This window comes from Toxotes jaculatrix, chromosome 9, assembly GCF_017976425.1.
Source record: "Toxotes jaculatrix isolate fToxJac2 chromosome 9, fToxJac2.pri, whole genome shotgun sequence".
NCBI lineage: Eukaryota > Metazoa > Chordata > Actinopteri > Toxotidae > Toxotes > Toxotes jaculatrix.
This window is the reverse complement of record NC_054402.1, coordinates 8,802,875-8,820,846: the sequence shown is the minus strand read 5'-3', so window position 1 is coordinate 8,820,846 and position 17,972 is coordinate 8,802,875. Positions and strand designations below refer to the sequence as shown.

The following is a 17,972-nucleotide window of genomic DNA, read 5'->3' as shown; positions in this document are numbered from 1 at the left end:
ACCCATAAGTTTTGATTATCAATATATTTTTTATGACTGTAGTCTGTTTCACCTTAGGCTGATCCTCAGCAGAAGTCAAGCTGAATGTGTCTTTTTCTGTTTCTAAGTATTTCCAGAGTTTCAACATCAAACTCTGGGCAGCCGGCCAAGGGCTTTGATGATTTAGGATAATAGCCTATCTGAAGACATCTACTTACTTTTAAAAGGAAATTAAATGCAAAGAAGACCATTAATGGAAAAAGAAGAGATGATAGGATGGTCAGTATTAATTAAAGCAGCACTAGGCAGGAGTTTTATGTAAAATTATACACATCCTCTCAGTCTAATCCATAAAATTAAGGAAACAAAGAGAGGGGTATCTGTTCCTGCTGGATTTGCCCATTATCAGGTCAAACACTGGGAAAGTATAAACTGAAAAGGGATGACTGAAGTTGACTGAAAACTCTACAGTTCTCACTCTATTTTTTAAATTATACACAGAAACAGATGCAACATCTGCTGACACAGAGAGGGGAGCAACATCTGGAGCTAAAATTTAGCTTTGCCTTTATAGGATGTTATCATGAACTGAGATTATGTCCTGGTGTTTGATGTCCCATGAGACAAGTTTTTTTTTAACTCCCTTTTTTCCAAAATCATCACTCATAAATCATTTTGAGTTCACTACTTTTGCTCATCTTGTTCTTGTTCTTTATTAGATGTACCTTGCAGAGCATCACGTAGGGCCCTCTTATGAGTAATTACGTCACATTCATTATTTCATTGCAGTTGGTGGTAATTTATATTTTCAGTTTTCAACTGAACATCACTGTTATTGCTATATCCTCACCTACACCTTTAAGCTTTGCCTTTTTTTTCTATTCTTAGGAAGCTGTTGTGCTTGAAAAATCTACATGCCTAATTTCCAAGACTGCTGCATATGGCACCATCAGTCCCCATTGATCCAGTGTTTCTTAAATTACATGTGTATCTTGTTCCAACATTTAGCTGAACAGTAATTGGACTCATTGACCCAGCTGGTTTGATTTATTCCTGTGTTGCTCTGGGCCATGGGAAACATCCACCCAAAAATCAAAAGATTTGTCAAAAAGTAGCTGCAATTCAACAGACTAATCAATATAACTGAATTTTAAATCTTTTGTATTAAGTTGTAAAATGAACTTATTTTCATGCAGTAATATGATGAATTTATTTCCATTTATTTCCATAGAGGAGAAAAGCATAATGTCATGCAAATGAATGGCTTTTCCTCACATGCTCATGTCTGTCCCCTCAGCCACTGACAGAAACTGGGCCTCGTATTAAAAAAAAGAAAAAAAAGATTCAAAAACAACAATAAGTCAAATCTGTTTTGACCTAATAAACAAAAACAGAGACAGGAAATGAAAAAGGTGTGAAGGTGGAAACACAGTTTTGCCCAAAATAAACAGATGAGTGCACCTATTACTATTGTTATATTTCTTGCTGTGTTTAGTCTACTAGACAACAGTGTGCAAACACCAAGAACCAAATATGAGACAATACTTGCTTCAGCATGTCCATTCAACTTCCACAGGTGTTCACACAGCAAGAATAGAAAAATCAACAGCTTCAAAATGGAAGATTCAACAATTATTCAAATGGCAAATGCAACAGAAGGCCGGAGGTGATTTGCTTTTTGTGATCTGGAGAAGCAGTTTCATCATTAACACAACAGTACATGCGGCTTTTGTACTAAGCTGCTAAAATGTAAGTGGCCAAAGTGTTAAAAAATTCAAGAAGTTTAGAGAACCTTTGCTTTTTCTGTCAGGTCCGGCTTCCTCTCCTCTGTCTGTCACTGAAAGAAAAAGCTTCTTTCATTTCCACTTTGTGGAAATGCAAAGCAAAGGAGGACAAGAGGAACATTCTTAAATGCAAACATTTAACTCTGAGGATTAATCTAAATGAAATCTTGCTCACCTTGAAGTCATTCTGAGCAACAGTACGTTGGGCAGATAACATAACCTTGGAGAATTATGGCCCAAATAAGTTTTTGTGTCTGATAATACAATAACTCTGTCAAAGCATTTGAAAGCTAGAAAAATAAAATCAGGTTGTGATTAACACTTAGCTGATTTATTTCTCTGATTAATTTTAAGTCACTGACCAAAGGTGAACTTTAAAGCCTTTATTCCTCTCAGAGAATAAAGTGAGGATTTTGTGACCATACTGGTTCAGTCTTTGGCTCGGCAAACAAAGGTTTTATTGAATGGTGTAACCTCATGACTGGAGACACTCAAGATGAGGCTTAATGCCTTATTACAAACAAAGAATGTCAACAGGCAATTCTCAGGAGGACTTTCATGTTGACATTATTCCACTTGCTATAGTTTACCATCAATTACAAAGCTGCTGACTGAACACCTTGTCAATGTCGACGTTAGACTTTAATCAATATTCATTAATTTGTCTGTTCTGTCTCAGAACTGTGTAATCAGATGATTGAACATGTTTCCACATCAGAGTTCAAAAATTTCTTGTGTTCAGTTGTTGGAGAAAAATGTATTTACAGTACCCAAATCTTGAAGCGATGTTCCTTATACAAAAGTTTGTAATGTAGATTCTCACATCTACTGTATTAAATAAGTTAATGCTTTGTACAAGTAATATCACTGTGTTGGTATTTCATTACCATTCAGTCCTAAAAGACTGCCAATAGATATTATATTAGATTAGATTAGATTAGATTAGATAATATTTCTTTTTCTGATTCAGTTTTACCTGTTTCAGTGATGTCCTAAAAACATTATGTTTAAAAAAAAAAAAAAAAGCTTGTACCCTCTTTTACCCTTGTTACAAGTAAAGCAGAGAAAGTGTAACAAAGATTTTTAAGACCCAAAGCCAGAATAAATTATGTTTTACCATGGATATTTTTGGAAGACTTTGGGGAGTTTTTTTCCCCACATGCAGCTGCCAAAGATTTAATACCAAAGATAAGTTTGCGATGATAGTACAGACTGTGTGCACATGGCTTTGTAGTAGAGCTAAGTTATTGTGTACAACAATATTAAATTCTGCTAATTTCCTTGGCCTTAATCACAAGGGGAAGCAGCAGAAACAAGCACCTCTTCTTAACACGCTGTTTGATATTTATGGTCGGAGTAATTTAGGGTGGTGTGTGTGTGTCATTATTTGAAATGTTCTGGGTCCATGGTGACCAAATTAACACCTCAAGAAGGTCCTGATTTATGAGCCAAAAACCAGGCCAAATGTATGTTCTGAAAATAAATTTATAAATGTGACTTTTGTGAAGTAATTTAGCAGGTTGGCTCACTGCTCTGAAGTAATTAACATACTAGTCAAGTTGCTGATACTGAATGTATCAGGAAAATGTTCTCTGATCTATTTCATTTGTTTTCCCTCCAGTATCTTCTCTTGCTACAACAAAACATTGCTGGCAGTTGCGTTAAAGCACTGACGGCACTTTGTTATAGTTGAGGAAAGATTGTGATCTTGGTTAAATATTGAAAATGCCAACAGTGATTTGAAGCAGAAGCCCTTATTAACATTTTACCATGTCCTGTGGTTTGCATGCCCACCGTCCACCCAGACCTCTCCCTTATGACTTCAGTGTAGTACAAAAATGCAGTACTTCCTCTAGGCAACCATTCTGTTTGGATTGACTGATTATTTACTTATTTATTTATTTATTTATTTATTACCACATTGTAAGTGGGAAAACAAAACTAATATCTTACGTAATTTCCAATCATCAAAAGGCAAACAAACCAATAAAACCAAGTTGAGTACAAACTGTCTCTAGGCACCCTGATGCTTTGTCCAGAGAAAGGTGGACTCACTTGTCTTTTGTCTATTCTGTGGCTTCAGTTTCTTTTTGTGTAAAGCATCAGAATTGCTGGATTGATAAATGTGTTCGAAGTTTACTGACATTGTGTCCCATGATTCCTGGCTACTACATCTCCTGTTGCCATCTGGGACTCCCAACGAGTGAATACCTAATGCAGCTTTAAATTGTAGCTGCCTGTGTATTACATCTGTGATTCACCAAAATAGTGAATCCAAAATTGCAGCTCGAGATGACAAACAGTGATAGTGTTCTGCTGTCATTCAGTTAAAGTCACTTATTCTGGCACCGTTCTATATACAATGGTGTCTCACACCCACTGATTTTCAAAAATACAAACAACTCATTCCAGTTATAGATTTAATTTTTAAAGGATTTATGTGCCATAATGTATTTTACAGCTACATTTACTTCCCTGGGATGAAATTGTCTTTAAATTAGAAGAGAATTGCTGCTACAGTATTTCAATAACACACTTTGCGGTGCGCCTCAGCATGTCTCAACAATCGCCTCAAGAAAGCCTCCTGAATTGCCCGGGGAATTACTTGCCTTAGGAATTGTCATAGAAAGCATTCTAAGCAGTCTGGCGACATGGCGATTTGTGCCCCCTTATATCCCACTTTGCTGTATATGTATAATGAAGATTTCAAGTGGTATAGAGGACTGTATTTTGTGTCTGATAGAAAGGATTTCTTTTGGCTCTCTTCAGTGGGGTTCAAATGAGATATCAGAGCAGCAGAGCAGCGTCTTACAGCTGATACCCTGTTTTGCCCTGCTACGACTCAGGATTGTCTAGTGTGGCATAATCACTTGAGAAACAAATTTTGCAGGGTTGTGTATGTGTTCAGAAAAATATTTTATATTTGACATTAATATTTATATGCTCGGTGTTTTACACTGTCATTTTTGTCATTGCAAACGTGACTTAAAAATACCCTAGAGCAAAGTTAAATATTTTGTTTTCATTCAGAAAAACAAACGCACAGATAATGACTCACCATTCCTCTGAGATGTTCATGCAAAAGACTCATGCAGTTAAATCTCCCGTATTATTGGCATTAGAGAGGAATATTATATTTTTACATGGGAGACACTATCTATATAGATTTCGCTACGATAAAGATTCATGCATTTAAAGACTGACAGATAAGAAGATGATGAGGTGTGAAAAAAAATGTTTTTGTTTTCCACTGAGTCATATTGTTCATGACATTTTCTGAAAACAACAGAGCACTTATATGGCTGATCCTATGGTCTCTCGCAATACTGTGCAACCTAGACTTAGTTTTCATTGTTGCTCTGTTGCATCAAAGAACTGGACATCTCCTCCATGAGTGCTATATTGTGTAGACATAGCCTGAAAAATTACACTGCCTCAAATTTTCTGCAGAGCAGCGAGAGGCAAATCAAAAGACGGCCAAGACTAAAGACGAAGGTAGACAAGGGAACCACGTGGAGCATATAAAGGGAGGTCAGTGCATGTGAAAGGGGGATGAACGAAGGGAAGGAGTGCATCAGTCTGTGTACCTTGAGGCCAAAGTCTGAGGGGAAAGGCCTATAATGGCATGCGCTAGTGTGAGCTAGGCTGGATGGTTGCATACTCGACAAGGTCCCCAGGGCCAGTGTGAGCAGAGCTTCGTGGGCTGGGAGAGGAGGCCAAAGCTGCAGTATCCAGCTCCGCATACTGGACATCACAGTCCTTGTGGCCTGAGTTCTGGAGACAAGAGAGGCGAAAGGTGTGTGAGGAGTGAGGCAGCCAAAAATATGAGAGTGAGAAAAACAGGTAGACTGACAGTAAGAGAGAGAGAGAGAGAAAGAGAGAGAGAGAGGGGGGGCTAGAGAGGGAGAGAGAATGGTGTGAGAAAAAATATTGCTTGAAGATCTGATGGTCATGGGGACATTTTGAGTTTGTGAGCAGCAGTGTTAGCGATGAAGGCAAAGAAAAACGTGTAAGCATGGAGCACAGAAAGAAAACGCCAGATTAAGACTGAATGTGACAAGATGACAAAAAGATGGCGATGCTGCACAGAAAATCATAACAGACAGACAGAAATTAATATAAGACCATAAACAAAAGGTTAGAGATGGAGAAGGACTCACACTTTGTTTACATGCACATAATTATATTGATCCATTATTTTGATTCATAAAATTGTTCAGTTTAATAGCTGGCATGTGTGGCAACAGAAAGATGCTTTCATTCAGTTACAATGTGATTATTTCAGTTTTTTTATTCATGATTCTGTTGCTCGTGTGCGTTTCTCAGAAATTATGCAATGCTTAGAGTTGATGGGCATGAAAACTGGATTTAAACAAAAACAATCACTGTAACGAAACAAACCAAACACATATTGACCATGTGTTGCAGCTCTAATGCTTGGATTATGGTGAACGCATGTCCACACAATCTTTCAAAAAACTAAAACTATGAGGACAGTAATTTATGCTATGATGACTGTATGAATTCACTGATTATGGCTCTTAACCACAGTTACTGTGCAACACATGGAGGTATTTACACAACCCAGAAACACGTTCATGGAGATGCTGGAGTGGTTGCTTTAATACTGGAAAAATCATTGTGCATGTAAACACAGACAAAGACCTTCATTCAACCAGCAGCTGACCACTGTGCACAAACACAAGTCCAATGATTGACTGACTGATTGACTCGATGAGCAATTGGCCAAGTGGATGACTGAGTAAATTACCTTAATGGGGTAATCAATAAATGACAATGAAAGCTTTTAGTGCTGTTTGTCCAATTACAAAAATATTTCTGAGATTGCCATGTCCTGCTCATGAAGGAGACTCAAAGGCACTGGGTCAATAATAATCTGAAAAATGATGAATTCAGTCTCTGACAAGACATTAACATTATTATTATGTTAAAAATTAAAAGAAATTTTTAATAACTGATGCAATTTTGGTATAGGCTTGAAAGACAACGTAAAATAGACAAGGTAACATGACTACGTTAAAGCAAATGAGGTTTTGATTTCCTCTGCCCTTCTTCTCCTCAAAGGTGATGGTGATTAACATTTTTCAGTTTAGTCACAAAACTGACAAATTGTTTATTCAGTGTTTCTTTGTTTTGAATTAACTGACATTAAAGAAGGAATGACATGTCATTTGATGAAAAGCTAAAACAAAATGGTTCTTTCGGCACAGAGGAGAACAAATGGGATTTAGACTGCACTGATGTTTGTATTACCGACAAACTAGAATTATGGGCGAATGATGACAGGAATCAGAAGATAACGGACAAATCTTCCATTTCACAGGATACATTTTGAGGACTAAAGACTCCTGAATCTAGTTTGCTGCTGCACAATATTTTTCTATTCTGAGAGCAAAAATTACTGCATCAAATGGTTGCGCCTCTCCTTTTTGTCTGCCTGCTTTTTTCCTGCTAATGAAATCAATGGAGCAAAAGAGAGTTATGACAAAGTAAATGCAAAGCAGAGATGACAGCTATCCTGTATCTACATATATAGTATCTTAGGATGGATGGTGAGGGGGTGTGAGGGAGGAAATGCAATGGGATGATACCTGTTGTCCCCCGATTGCATCAATGTACCTTATTTCCATCTGAGAAAGGATTACATAAAAATGATTGAAGCTTTTACAGAATTTCACATTAATAATTTAAATCTACCGTGCAATCTCTCCACCATTGCATATTTCGCCACCTCTCACACTCTGAACTCGCTGGATATTTAAATATCTGGAATATTTGTCATGACCAGAGTGCAATCAGGGGGAAAATTACAGCCACATCGCATTCAAAATCGGCAGATAGTGTTTTGCCCCTAGAGAATCATCATTAGTAACACTTGACGCTCAGCAGTCAATGCATGTCTCTCACAAATAGTATTTTGAAAACCTCAGTGATACCCTATTCATCTTACGAGAAGCCCTAAACTTCGATTTAAGTGGGATGTTATTAGAGATAAGAAATAAATCTGAGAAAAATCTACCCTCAGTGTCCAAGGATTATCAGAATTAAACATCCGGTTCCTTTGAGCATAGAATTGAAGATGATAGTTTAATGTCCTTGAATTACTACACAGAAAATCAAAATCAATTCGTCTAAGGAAAAGAGTGATAGTAATTGGGTTATGCAAGTTTGTAGAGAAAAGATGAGTCATTTAAAAGAGCACACCATAAATGCAAAGCAGAAGTTTTAAAACGCTTGAATGACAGGCCAATACATGAAACACAAAGCATGCAGTTCATCAACAGCATCAGTAAAGCACAATCAGTTATGGAGCATGAAACCTGCCTTGTAAGTTAAATTAGCCAAACAGTTGGTTCACTCTTTTGATTGGTTGAGGAAATACGTTTGTTAAAAAGTGATATCTATATTTTTTTTCATAGTCAACAAATCCCATGAAAAGACCAAAAACCAACAACAACCTAGTTTGTTTCTCAACACTCTCTGACTTCCCGAGTCCATTTCTTCCTAGTGAAGACACAGAAGATGTAAAATAGACAACAAAGCAACACGACTACATTAAAACAAATGAGGTTTTGATTTCCTCAGTCATTCTTCTCCTTAAAGGTGATGATGATGATCATGAACATTTTTAATTTAATCACAGAACTGACGAATATTTTATTCATTGTTCCTTTCTTGTGAATAATCTGACCAAAGATGGACATTAAAGATGGAACGACATGTCATTTTATGCAAAACAAAGTGGTTCTTTCAGGACAGTGGAGGACACACAAGGACGACACGCGAGAGTCAGATGGCACTGATGACTGTACCAAAGACAAACTACATTCACGGGCAAATAATGACAGGAAACAAACCAAAAAAAAAAAAAAAAAGACATAAAGGTCTTTGAAAACAGGTCACATATAGTCAGTTTGCTTTAAAGAGATAAATAATCCCCCAAAACAGGTGGACAAGGTATTCTTATGGGTGGAAATAGTACATTTAATAAGGACTATTTTCAGAAGTGAATTAATACACGCATGGTGCTCTGGTGAGTGTTTCCATCTGCAGAACAGAACCAAGCATGTTACCAAGTGTGTGATGTGTTGTAGTTTTTGGACAAGAATGGAGCATGTATGACTCAGAGGAGTAAGCCACGTCAGACACTGGACACACAGATAAACCTTTGACTAGGATCAGTGTTCATTGTTGTTTTTTGTTTTTCATGGTATTTCTTGACAGAATGAAAGATATGGACATGAGCTCATAATTACAAATCTGAAATGGTTTTGAAAAAGAAAAAGGTGATTTGAAATTAGACTGACAAACTGATCTAACTACTCTGGCTGATGAAAAAACTAAATTGATTTAACTAAACTAGTTGTGAGATTTTACAATGTATGGAGGTACAAGGTGTTGCAGGAATCCAGATTAACACCTGTATGATATTGTCATCAGTTTCTGCACATCAGCTTTCGGCAAATTGTATTTTCCTATTTATACCAACAACATATTTTTCCTTGTTTGTCACAACATGACACTGCTTACCTTCATTAGTAATGTGGGTAGTAACAATAATACTAATTTAAAGCAGAATGTTCCTGTTAGCCGTTGTGTGGCTGACCCAGCAAGTGTTATGTTTACCACAGAGACACACAGTTGAAAGGATTTAATTTTTTTTCTTTTGCATATGCACACAAAACACGCACAGGGCTTGCGCATGCACACACATTGACTAAAAGTCCAAAAGTTTCATTTTCTTTAACCAAAAGCCGAGACTCCAGCCAAAGCAAGTAAAGCCCCAAGAATACAGCACTGAGGGAGGCTCACCACAGTCAGCAGAGGCATCTGATACAACAAGGCAAACACTTCACAGCCAACAGTTAATACTGAGGGACGATGATAGAGCATCACACTGCAATTTATCTGCACACGGTTGCCATGCAAACACGCAAGTAATTACAGTGGATTAGAGGAAGTGGAGGGGAGGTGGGGCAGAGGGCAGAGGGGGTGATGAATGTTGGGGTCAGAATGTGAAATAGTCTACACACAGAGAGCATAAATGTCGACAGGCCCAGGCTTAAATAGAAGGTGAGTGGTGTTGATGTAAATGACAAGATAAGGATCTTGAAAAGAACCCAGTGGATTTACTGGTGAGCTTGTTAGAGATGATCCTGTCCACTTTTAACAACAGACAAGCAGAGAAGCAGCAGCTACGTTAAAGATCCTCAGTTACAATCAGGAAGCATCGCAGTGCTGCATTTCATTTGTAAATCAATTCTCAAAAAGCTCCGAGCACGATGGCACAGAAAGTTCACCCTTTGACGAACAATTACTGTTGGCTTAAGGCAGCTATGGATGACTCTGTCATAGAGACGCCTCCTTTGAACCTGCTCATGGCATCACTACTCACCGGCTTATCAGTGAAGGGGGTCGACTCAGAGGGCGCCATGTCGTAATAAGGAGGCTGAAGAGGAAGCTTCTGCATTTCCTCCTCCTTGTCGAGATGAACCACCTACAGGAAACACCGAGAGCTCAGCAAGACCCATAATGAGCCCCAAGACTCCGCAAACCAGGCAGGTCAACTAGTTTATATTGCAGCTGTGCTACAATCTGCTCCAAGGTTAATTTTGCCATCACTGAAAAATAAGATGTTTGTTGCATACACATTAGATCAAAGCTACAACACTTCAGCAGCAGAATATTATGTTGATTTTTTTCTTTCAACTTAACTGGCTCACATTTGTTTTCAGTAACAAGCAGAAACGAGAGCTGAAATCTGACAAGGAATACAGTTTCACAGCAGGTTGAACTTTGCCGCTCTGCTGCACTCTGTGTGCATCAAAGTTATTTGTCTAATTAATCGCTTCCATATCACACAAAGGTATGATGCAAACGTTTGAAAGAGGGGAGCAGAGATGCTAAAGCTACTGTAAAACTGCAAGAGCTGGCTGCACTGCATAGCCACTGAAGGAAAGATCTGTAAGGAATTTATTTCGTACATGAAGGTGACATGGTTACAAAACAGCAAGGCTGCACATTAATTACAGCTTAGTAAACATATTATCAATATATGAATAAAGCTCATTGAGACCATCTTTGTATATTCATTCTGAATAAAAGAATATCAGAACAAAACATGAAAACATGAACTATTTTCAACAGACTCACAAAACCAAACTCCCTGTCATGATGTGAAAGCACAGTTGTTTACCTTACAGGTTTTTTATGGTTTGATGTTGCTGAACTGAAATATTTAAACTCCTTTGAATGAAGATTTTCTACAATTGTGCCTTGGCTTTGTCATATTCCACAGGACTATCTCAGTGTTTGAGGATTTGAAAATGGACTGCTGATAGTCTGAGATGTGGAAAATTTTAATTTAAAAAGGAGACTGAGTCTTTAATGTGTGCCTAGGCTATTTATTCTCAGTGGAAAACTAAGTGATATGCTTACAAACGATACATAGGCTGCTATTTCAGTGAAAACGTTTTCAAAGGACTGAACATTACAACAAACAGGAGGTCTAAACTACATTTAAAGCAGAAATTATACCTGAAATCAACTTTATATAATATTAGATTTGAAGAGGATGATGTTCAAAGATGACATTATAATAGATAATAAACTGATGTTTATACATTATTTTATGGAAACAATATTTTTTGCAAACTGCAATTGCAATTGCATTCAACAGTGTTTGAATCACTGTAACTTAAATTTCATTACGCAGTTTTCCTTTTCAACAGGTCGCCAGTCTTAAACTTTCCCTGCAGAGTTCTCCTAATTGATCTGTCAAACTCTGTCATTATCACAAAGCTAAGTTTGATGGCACTGGCAGAAAAGTGCCTTTTAAGGGTTTCTAAGGTGTGATATTCACAACAGGCTCTACAAACGTTTCATGACATGACAGAATTAATTTTTCTAATAACAAATAAATGTTCATAAAACCTTCATTAAACATTTGTCAGACTGGCACATTGCACAATGAAAAGGAATAAAAGTGAATGAAAGAAATCAAAGTTGTGTCCAGAACAATGAAGTTATCAAAGTAATAAATGTAAGATTCATATAATAGATGTTGAACAATGAATTTCCCGTCTACACCTTTGTGCTGCTCAATCTGAGTAATCAAAAGTCTGCCAAATGCTGTTTGATCCCCATTTTTCTTACACTCAAAAATAGCGGCTGATTGCCCGTCAGTGTGCACATGGTTTGTGTGAGCTTTTCATATTACATCAAAAGGCAAAGAATTTAATGGCTGAGTGGTCGAACAGTGAGCCGAGCACTTCATATGCAATTAACTGGGGGAAACGTTTGTTTGGAACATAAAGACACCGGCCTCCTGGATGGCTGTCGTCTGTTTGGTTATAGGAGTAACAACATACACTGACTGATAGTTTGGGTGGCAGGCATAGATGTTTATACTTTGAATGCACTGCAAGTATTGCTCTATGCATTGGGCAATGATAAAACCATAATGCTGCCAATTTCTTCAGGACATTCAAGTCACCTAGCAACCTATCCTGAAATAAAGCTGCAATATCCAACTTTTTCAATAATAGGATATACTGCATTTGGCATTGCCTGTCTGTGTCTGTGTGTGTGTCTGTGTGCAGTCACTGTTACATCATGACCTGCTGCACAGAGTGAATTACGGCCGTAAATACTAAGAAACCCGAAAGTTTGAACCTTAAAATTGTTTTGGTCTGTTAATTCATGTATGTTGTTCTGCACATGTCTGCTTGTATAACAATGATGCTTATTGTTTTTTGCATCAGTGATTATTGTTAATTCATGCATACTTTACCCATCATGTCATGAACCTGCAGTGATTTTTTTTTTTTTACTTTGCTTGCTTTTATTTTACCAGATGCAAGCTTGCTGATTATGCACCTTCTTTAAAAGCAACTACAGCCATAAAATACAACACATTAAACCCTATAAAATATCTGTTACAGCCTCATCTTTCCTCTAATCACCAGTAAGTCGGGCATTAGGTGCCTTACTCAAGTACTCCTCTGCAGTAGTTGTGTAGGGGGGAGAGCACATTACTTTCCCTTTGCTCCATTCCTTTCTCTGCCCAGATGTCCAGGAGTTTGACCTTGGAGCTATAAAGTCTATCATAAAGTTGGATTTAAAATCTCACCAGTGCTGATACGCAGTGGCCAACTAGGTGGTTAGGTGAATCTTCCATCATTCAGATTCTAATAATTCTTTTTTCCACTTTATCTCCCCAGTTTGGAATGGCCACTTATTTTTGTACTGTAGTCCTTGACCATCCTAGCAAAAAAAAAAAAAAAAAAAAATTCCCATGCAAGTCTGACCAAAGAATATTGTTCTGTGGGTTCACCAGCTGATGTTGATCCCCCAGACCAGGAGCCAGTCTTCAAGGGAGCTGTGCAGAGTCGGTGTGACCATAGAAAATGAGATTTCAAATTTCCAGAGGGACTCTGGAATATTTTTTGACCCATGGCAATTCAAGAGGCATGTTTCAGGTGTGAGGTTGTGTTGCAATTTCATAATTGCAATAGTGCACACAAGTAGACTGGTGCAAGGGGAATGATGCTGCTTTAACTGAGATACCTAAGCCATGCACTAATTCCATACATACAAACAGCATACAGTGTAGACTGTATACTAATCTTTATAGCACACTGAAAAATCACAACATGGAGGTGTTTTCAAACTTTTGACTGGTATTTCACTTCTTTGTGTTACAGAACAATACAGAAGATTATGTAACATGCTTACCACGCAAAGGCAATCACACTGCGACATTAGAATGACACTGCCAATCAAACGTAGCAGAGAGACAGCAAAATGTTTTTTTGCCAAAAAGTCAGATGTTATTTTTTTGTTTTCTGAGATTTTCACAGAGCTGTTTCACCACCATCCACAATTTATCTAACTTTTTTCCAGCTGTGAGAAGCTTCTCCTCCATCTCTTTGTGCATTACATTGTGGGAGAATTGTGTCTGTCAAAATCTATTGTTTTTTTAGTTTGCATATTCACTGTTTTGAGCACACTACATACTCAAAACCAGCTTAAAATGAAGAGGTTTGTCCCAAAACCACTGCTGTCAGGGATCAAACACAGGTCTCTGCAGTAGCAGTGAGTGTTTTGCCTCTTCAGCCCAGATCAGTGATCTGAGAAAATTATTATAGCTGCAGAATCCTCTCACTAATCCACTCAATGTTGACATTTCAGTTTGTCTCTGATTAATAACGAAACTGCTCGTTCAAATTATGAAATCGTATCTTAGGGTCAAAAAACACAAACACTACAGAGAAATGGAGCTATTTATCAGACTTGAGTGGTACTATATCTATACCTCTCATTAAATAATGTTCAAGTAGAATAAATTAGCGCAATATACATATACTACATACAGTGATCAGCCCCATGCTGCATATACCCTGTGGGAAATCATAGTGGTTTGTACCTGCGCACAGTATTCAATCTGCTTCTCAGCAAAAACAAAAAGGTGCTCTTTCATATTTTTGCTGCAGTGCAAGGTCAGTATTTATGTGCCCAAAATGACCCACTTACCATTATTTTACTTATTAAGAAATTAATTAGCTTCAGATTGGTAATTACATTACATGTTACTGGCTTTGCTTGGTAACAAGACAATTCTATATTTAGATACTTAAGCACTCTCAGCTAATTGTACTGTAACTGGATTGTTAGAGGAGCGCTGTGACAAGCGGCAGTCCAGAGCAGAGGATGAAAACCACTCAGAGCTTTGTAAGGTAAGAAATACTGTACGTTTAAAAAAAAAAAAAAAATAGCCTCCTGCGACTAAAATGTCATTGCACATCCATCTCAAATAACATTCGAACACCAACCATAAAGACAAACTGATATAGAGTAAAATCCCATTTCAAGAAAAAAAAAACCACACACACACACATTAGGTCTGGATTACTCTGTTATGAATGTAATTGTGAATGTTTGACTTTTGCACAGTTTTTAAATATATTTCGACATAAATTTTAAACATCTCACTCAAACATTGTGGAAAAAAATGTCAGAAATAATGGAAAGGAAATCTGGAGAGTTCTCAGCATTTGTGTCAGATCAGCCAGAGAGGATAAGAATAAGAGAAAGGGAGGAGGAGGGGGAGGAGGAGGAAGAGCTTACCTGGATGTCATCAGATGTCAAGTGTCCCTTCATGTCACTGTTCTTCTTTTTGGGCGGGGGAGGGGCTGGTTTGTGGGCGGGTGGGAGGTCGGTCCTGTTAAGAGAGTGAAAAGATAACATGACACTCAGCACAGTAAGGGATTGCCACTCTTTACGTCCCTCACCTTCTACACCACTCTATAATGAGAAGTCCTGCCTGCACTTGCCTTTTTCACTCTTTCCTTGGATTTTGATAGATCTCGTGTTGGTGGCTTTGTTGCGGCGGCAGCCATTCCCCCTGCCCTTTCAAAGGCTCTCGCTGGAGAGACACTGTGCTAATGAGAGTGGGCTGTAATTGGACACTGAGGTGAGGAGATGGGGATGGAGGAGGTATAGGGGGCAGGGAGAAGGGCATGTGTGAGTCAAGTCCTCAGGGTGGATTGAGCCTCATCCAGAGTGCCACTTGGACAAACACCCTGCCTACTGTGCAGCAACTGTTTGTTTGACATGTCGTCCTGAGCTGTGACTCAGAGAGCTCAGCAGGCAGCTTCTGCTCTCCACCTTTTCCTGGATCCCTGGTACTACCATCCCCTAAATCCCAATGCACTCACCCTGCCCTTCTGTTGACACACCTGGGGAAGAACAAAGCCTCAACAACTGAACACCTGCGCTCATTTACATGCCGCCATTAACAGAACAGTAAACAACTACTTTCTTCAAACCAGCAATGAAATTTTCACTGAGGATAAAGGCCACTCCAGCACACAGTCATTGATGTGATAATAAGAAGGAAAATTAAATTGTGAACAGGAAAGACAGCAGTAATTGAAAGCTTGATGTTTAAATTGTTTGAAGTGCATGCAGATAATTATTTCAGACAAGGAAGCAGAAGGGTTGTTGCTATGAAATCGTTACAAAGAAAACCCCTTCCCTCAAACATGCTGGTAGTCAGATGTCATCTGCCATATTCTGACATGATATCAGGAGTGAGCAAAGATAATGAAGTGGAGCACAGACACTGAGCTCTGTACCTACATGCATTATCTCCAGTACCTCCCGCCTCCCATTCGCACTGGTTTACGTCCTTATTGAATAACATGACCTTTCTGCAAGGCCAAGTCGGCGTTTTAATGTGCAGAAAATTTGTGCATGAGTGCACCTCTTAACTCTTTCTTTCACGCTCATTATTTCCAGTCCGTATCACCTTGTCTCCAGACAGGGCTGCCGTGCCATGGCCAGATTCATGTGGCACCCTCTTCAGCCTGCCTGCAGCACAGAGGCACAGCAAACACACAGAAAAAGCAGCGTGCAACACACTCCCTCATCTAACCTCCTCCATCGCAGAGCCTTCAGAGGAGAAGCATCCATTTTGTCTGAGACAGATAATTATGAGTTTTGTGGAAATGCGGTTTCTGAGGTACAGCAGCGTGCTCATTATAAAGCACTGTAATCCGTTGCTTATGATTGACTGGATTCTGATACAGGTGAAAACTTTTGAAAAAAAGCTGACAGCGAACAGGATTGTTTGCTTTGAAATGTATGAGACAAAATGTAATTTTCAGTCTTTCTTTGCACTGTGCATGACACCAAATCATGACTTTTCTTCTGTTTGCTGACACAGAAAGCTGATGAACACCCCATGCTCAGACGTCAATGTCCTTTTCTTAAAAGAAATGTGGCATCACCTGATATCTTATACAATATCTACTGCGTTTTGAGACAAGTCAAGATGCACATTGTCATGTTGGTACAGATGTATTCAAGCAGGATGAAACAATACCATCTTTATGTATGATTTAGCATTTGCATTCAGATCCTTCTGCATTTTTCAACTTACATTTGATCCCATGGGGCTCCCAATGATTGCTTTTCATTGCACATTTTGTGAAAGAGCCTGTTCAGATAAATTTTGTGTTGGGACCCCATATGCAGAGTGGGTTTATTAAATCTGACCAAACATGGAGAAACTCATGACAATCACCCCACAGCAACCACTTCCCCCTTGTCATACCTCCCTTTCTTGATTGAATTCAGCTACATTTGTAATCATGTTACGTACAAGCACCAGCCTCAAGAGACTGTCAGTGTACAGACTGTCACTAGCAGTTGACATAATAATGGAAAAACAGAGCGAAAAGTAGCATCAGTGCTTGATGAAGGGGCATGTGTGTAGAACACACAAACATACAATACAGCTGTGTGCTCAGGCACACATGTATCGACTGACATACAGCAGGTGAGTGCTCAGCTACTCAAGCTATGTCCCAATGCCATGCTTCAGACTTAGACTATATAGTACTAATCTTTAAAATATAATGCTGACATTAGCATATGTACTGTCTTGTGTCAGAAAGCATTAAAAGAAGACCTTCACCAATATCAAACTAACTATTACATGAGAAATCACTGCCTGTTAAAATTTAGAAAGGAAAAGTTCAATATTTTTCCAAAGATTTAACATTTGAGCAGTGGCACGTTCACCCTCGAGTGTGATTAGAGATCATTTCAGTTTATTCCAACTTGGGTCTAATTTTCTCAGCTTTGGCCACCCATTCTATCAGTTACGATAACATTAAGTCAAATGATTGCTGAGATCTGCTGACATAGTAACATTGCTCCAAGTCTGATGTGTCAAGAAACAGATGGTCAAAAATATAAGGCAGATTTTAAACATGCCAACAGTTTAGCCTGATTAATTAAAAAAATCTATTCATCAGACGAAGAGGTCAAACTAAAAGTGCTATTAATTCCTCTGCTAGGGCAAGTATGGTAAGACAAAATTGAACCAGAAAGTCAATCCACAAATTGATGAATGTTAAAAATGGACAGTTTGATAAATAATTTTTTTTTCTCTCCCCAATAGCTGGCTAACTGTAGAGTTTTATCAAAACCTTTCCAGTCAGCTGTCTCCTCGTGTCTTTTGCCCCATTTGATATGATTTTAATGTGTCACCACATTGTCAGATCTCGGAAGAAAAGTAGATTTAGAATTATAATTAATTAAAGATGGCTTGAACCAAGAGAAACAGAGCAGTTGTGATTTACCAGAATTATCCACTGACAAGGAGTGAGACCTAGCTTA

General features: G+C 38.3%; 1 protein-coding gene across 1 annotated transcript in view; it reads right to left on the bottom strand.

The window, feature by feature from the left end:
* Window positions 1-17,972, bottom strand: part of nectin1b (nectin cell adhesion molecule 1b) — a 135,799-nt gene that overhangs the window by 5,333 nt on the left and 112,494 nt on the right. Inside the window, exons 8-9 of the mRNA XM_041045993.1 lie at window positions 14,913-15,009; window positions 10,180-10,281 (exon numbers count right to left, since the gene is read on the bottom strand). Of these exons, the coding sequence (XP_040901927.1) occupies window positions 10,180-10,281; window positions 14,913-15,009 (199 nt within the window). The remainder of the gene's footprint in view (window positions 1-10,179; window positions 10,282-14,912; window positions 15,010-17,972) is intronic.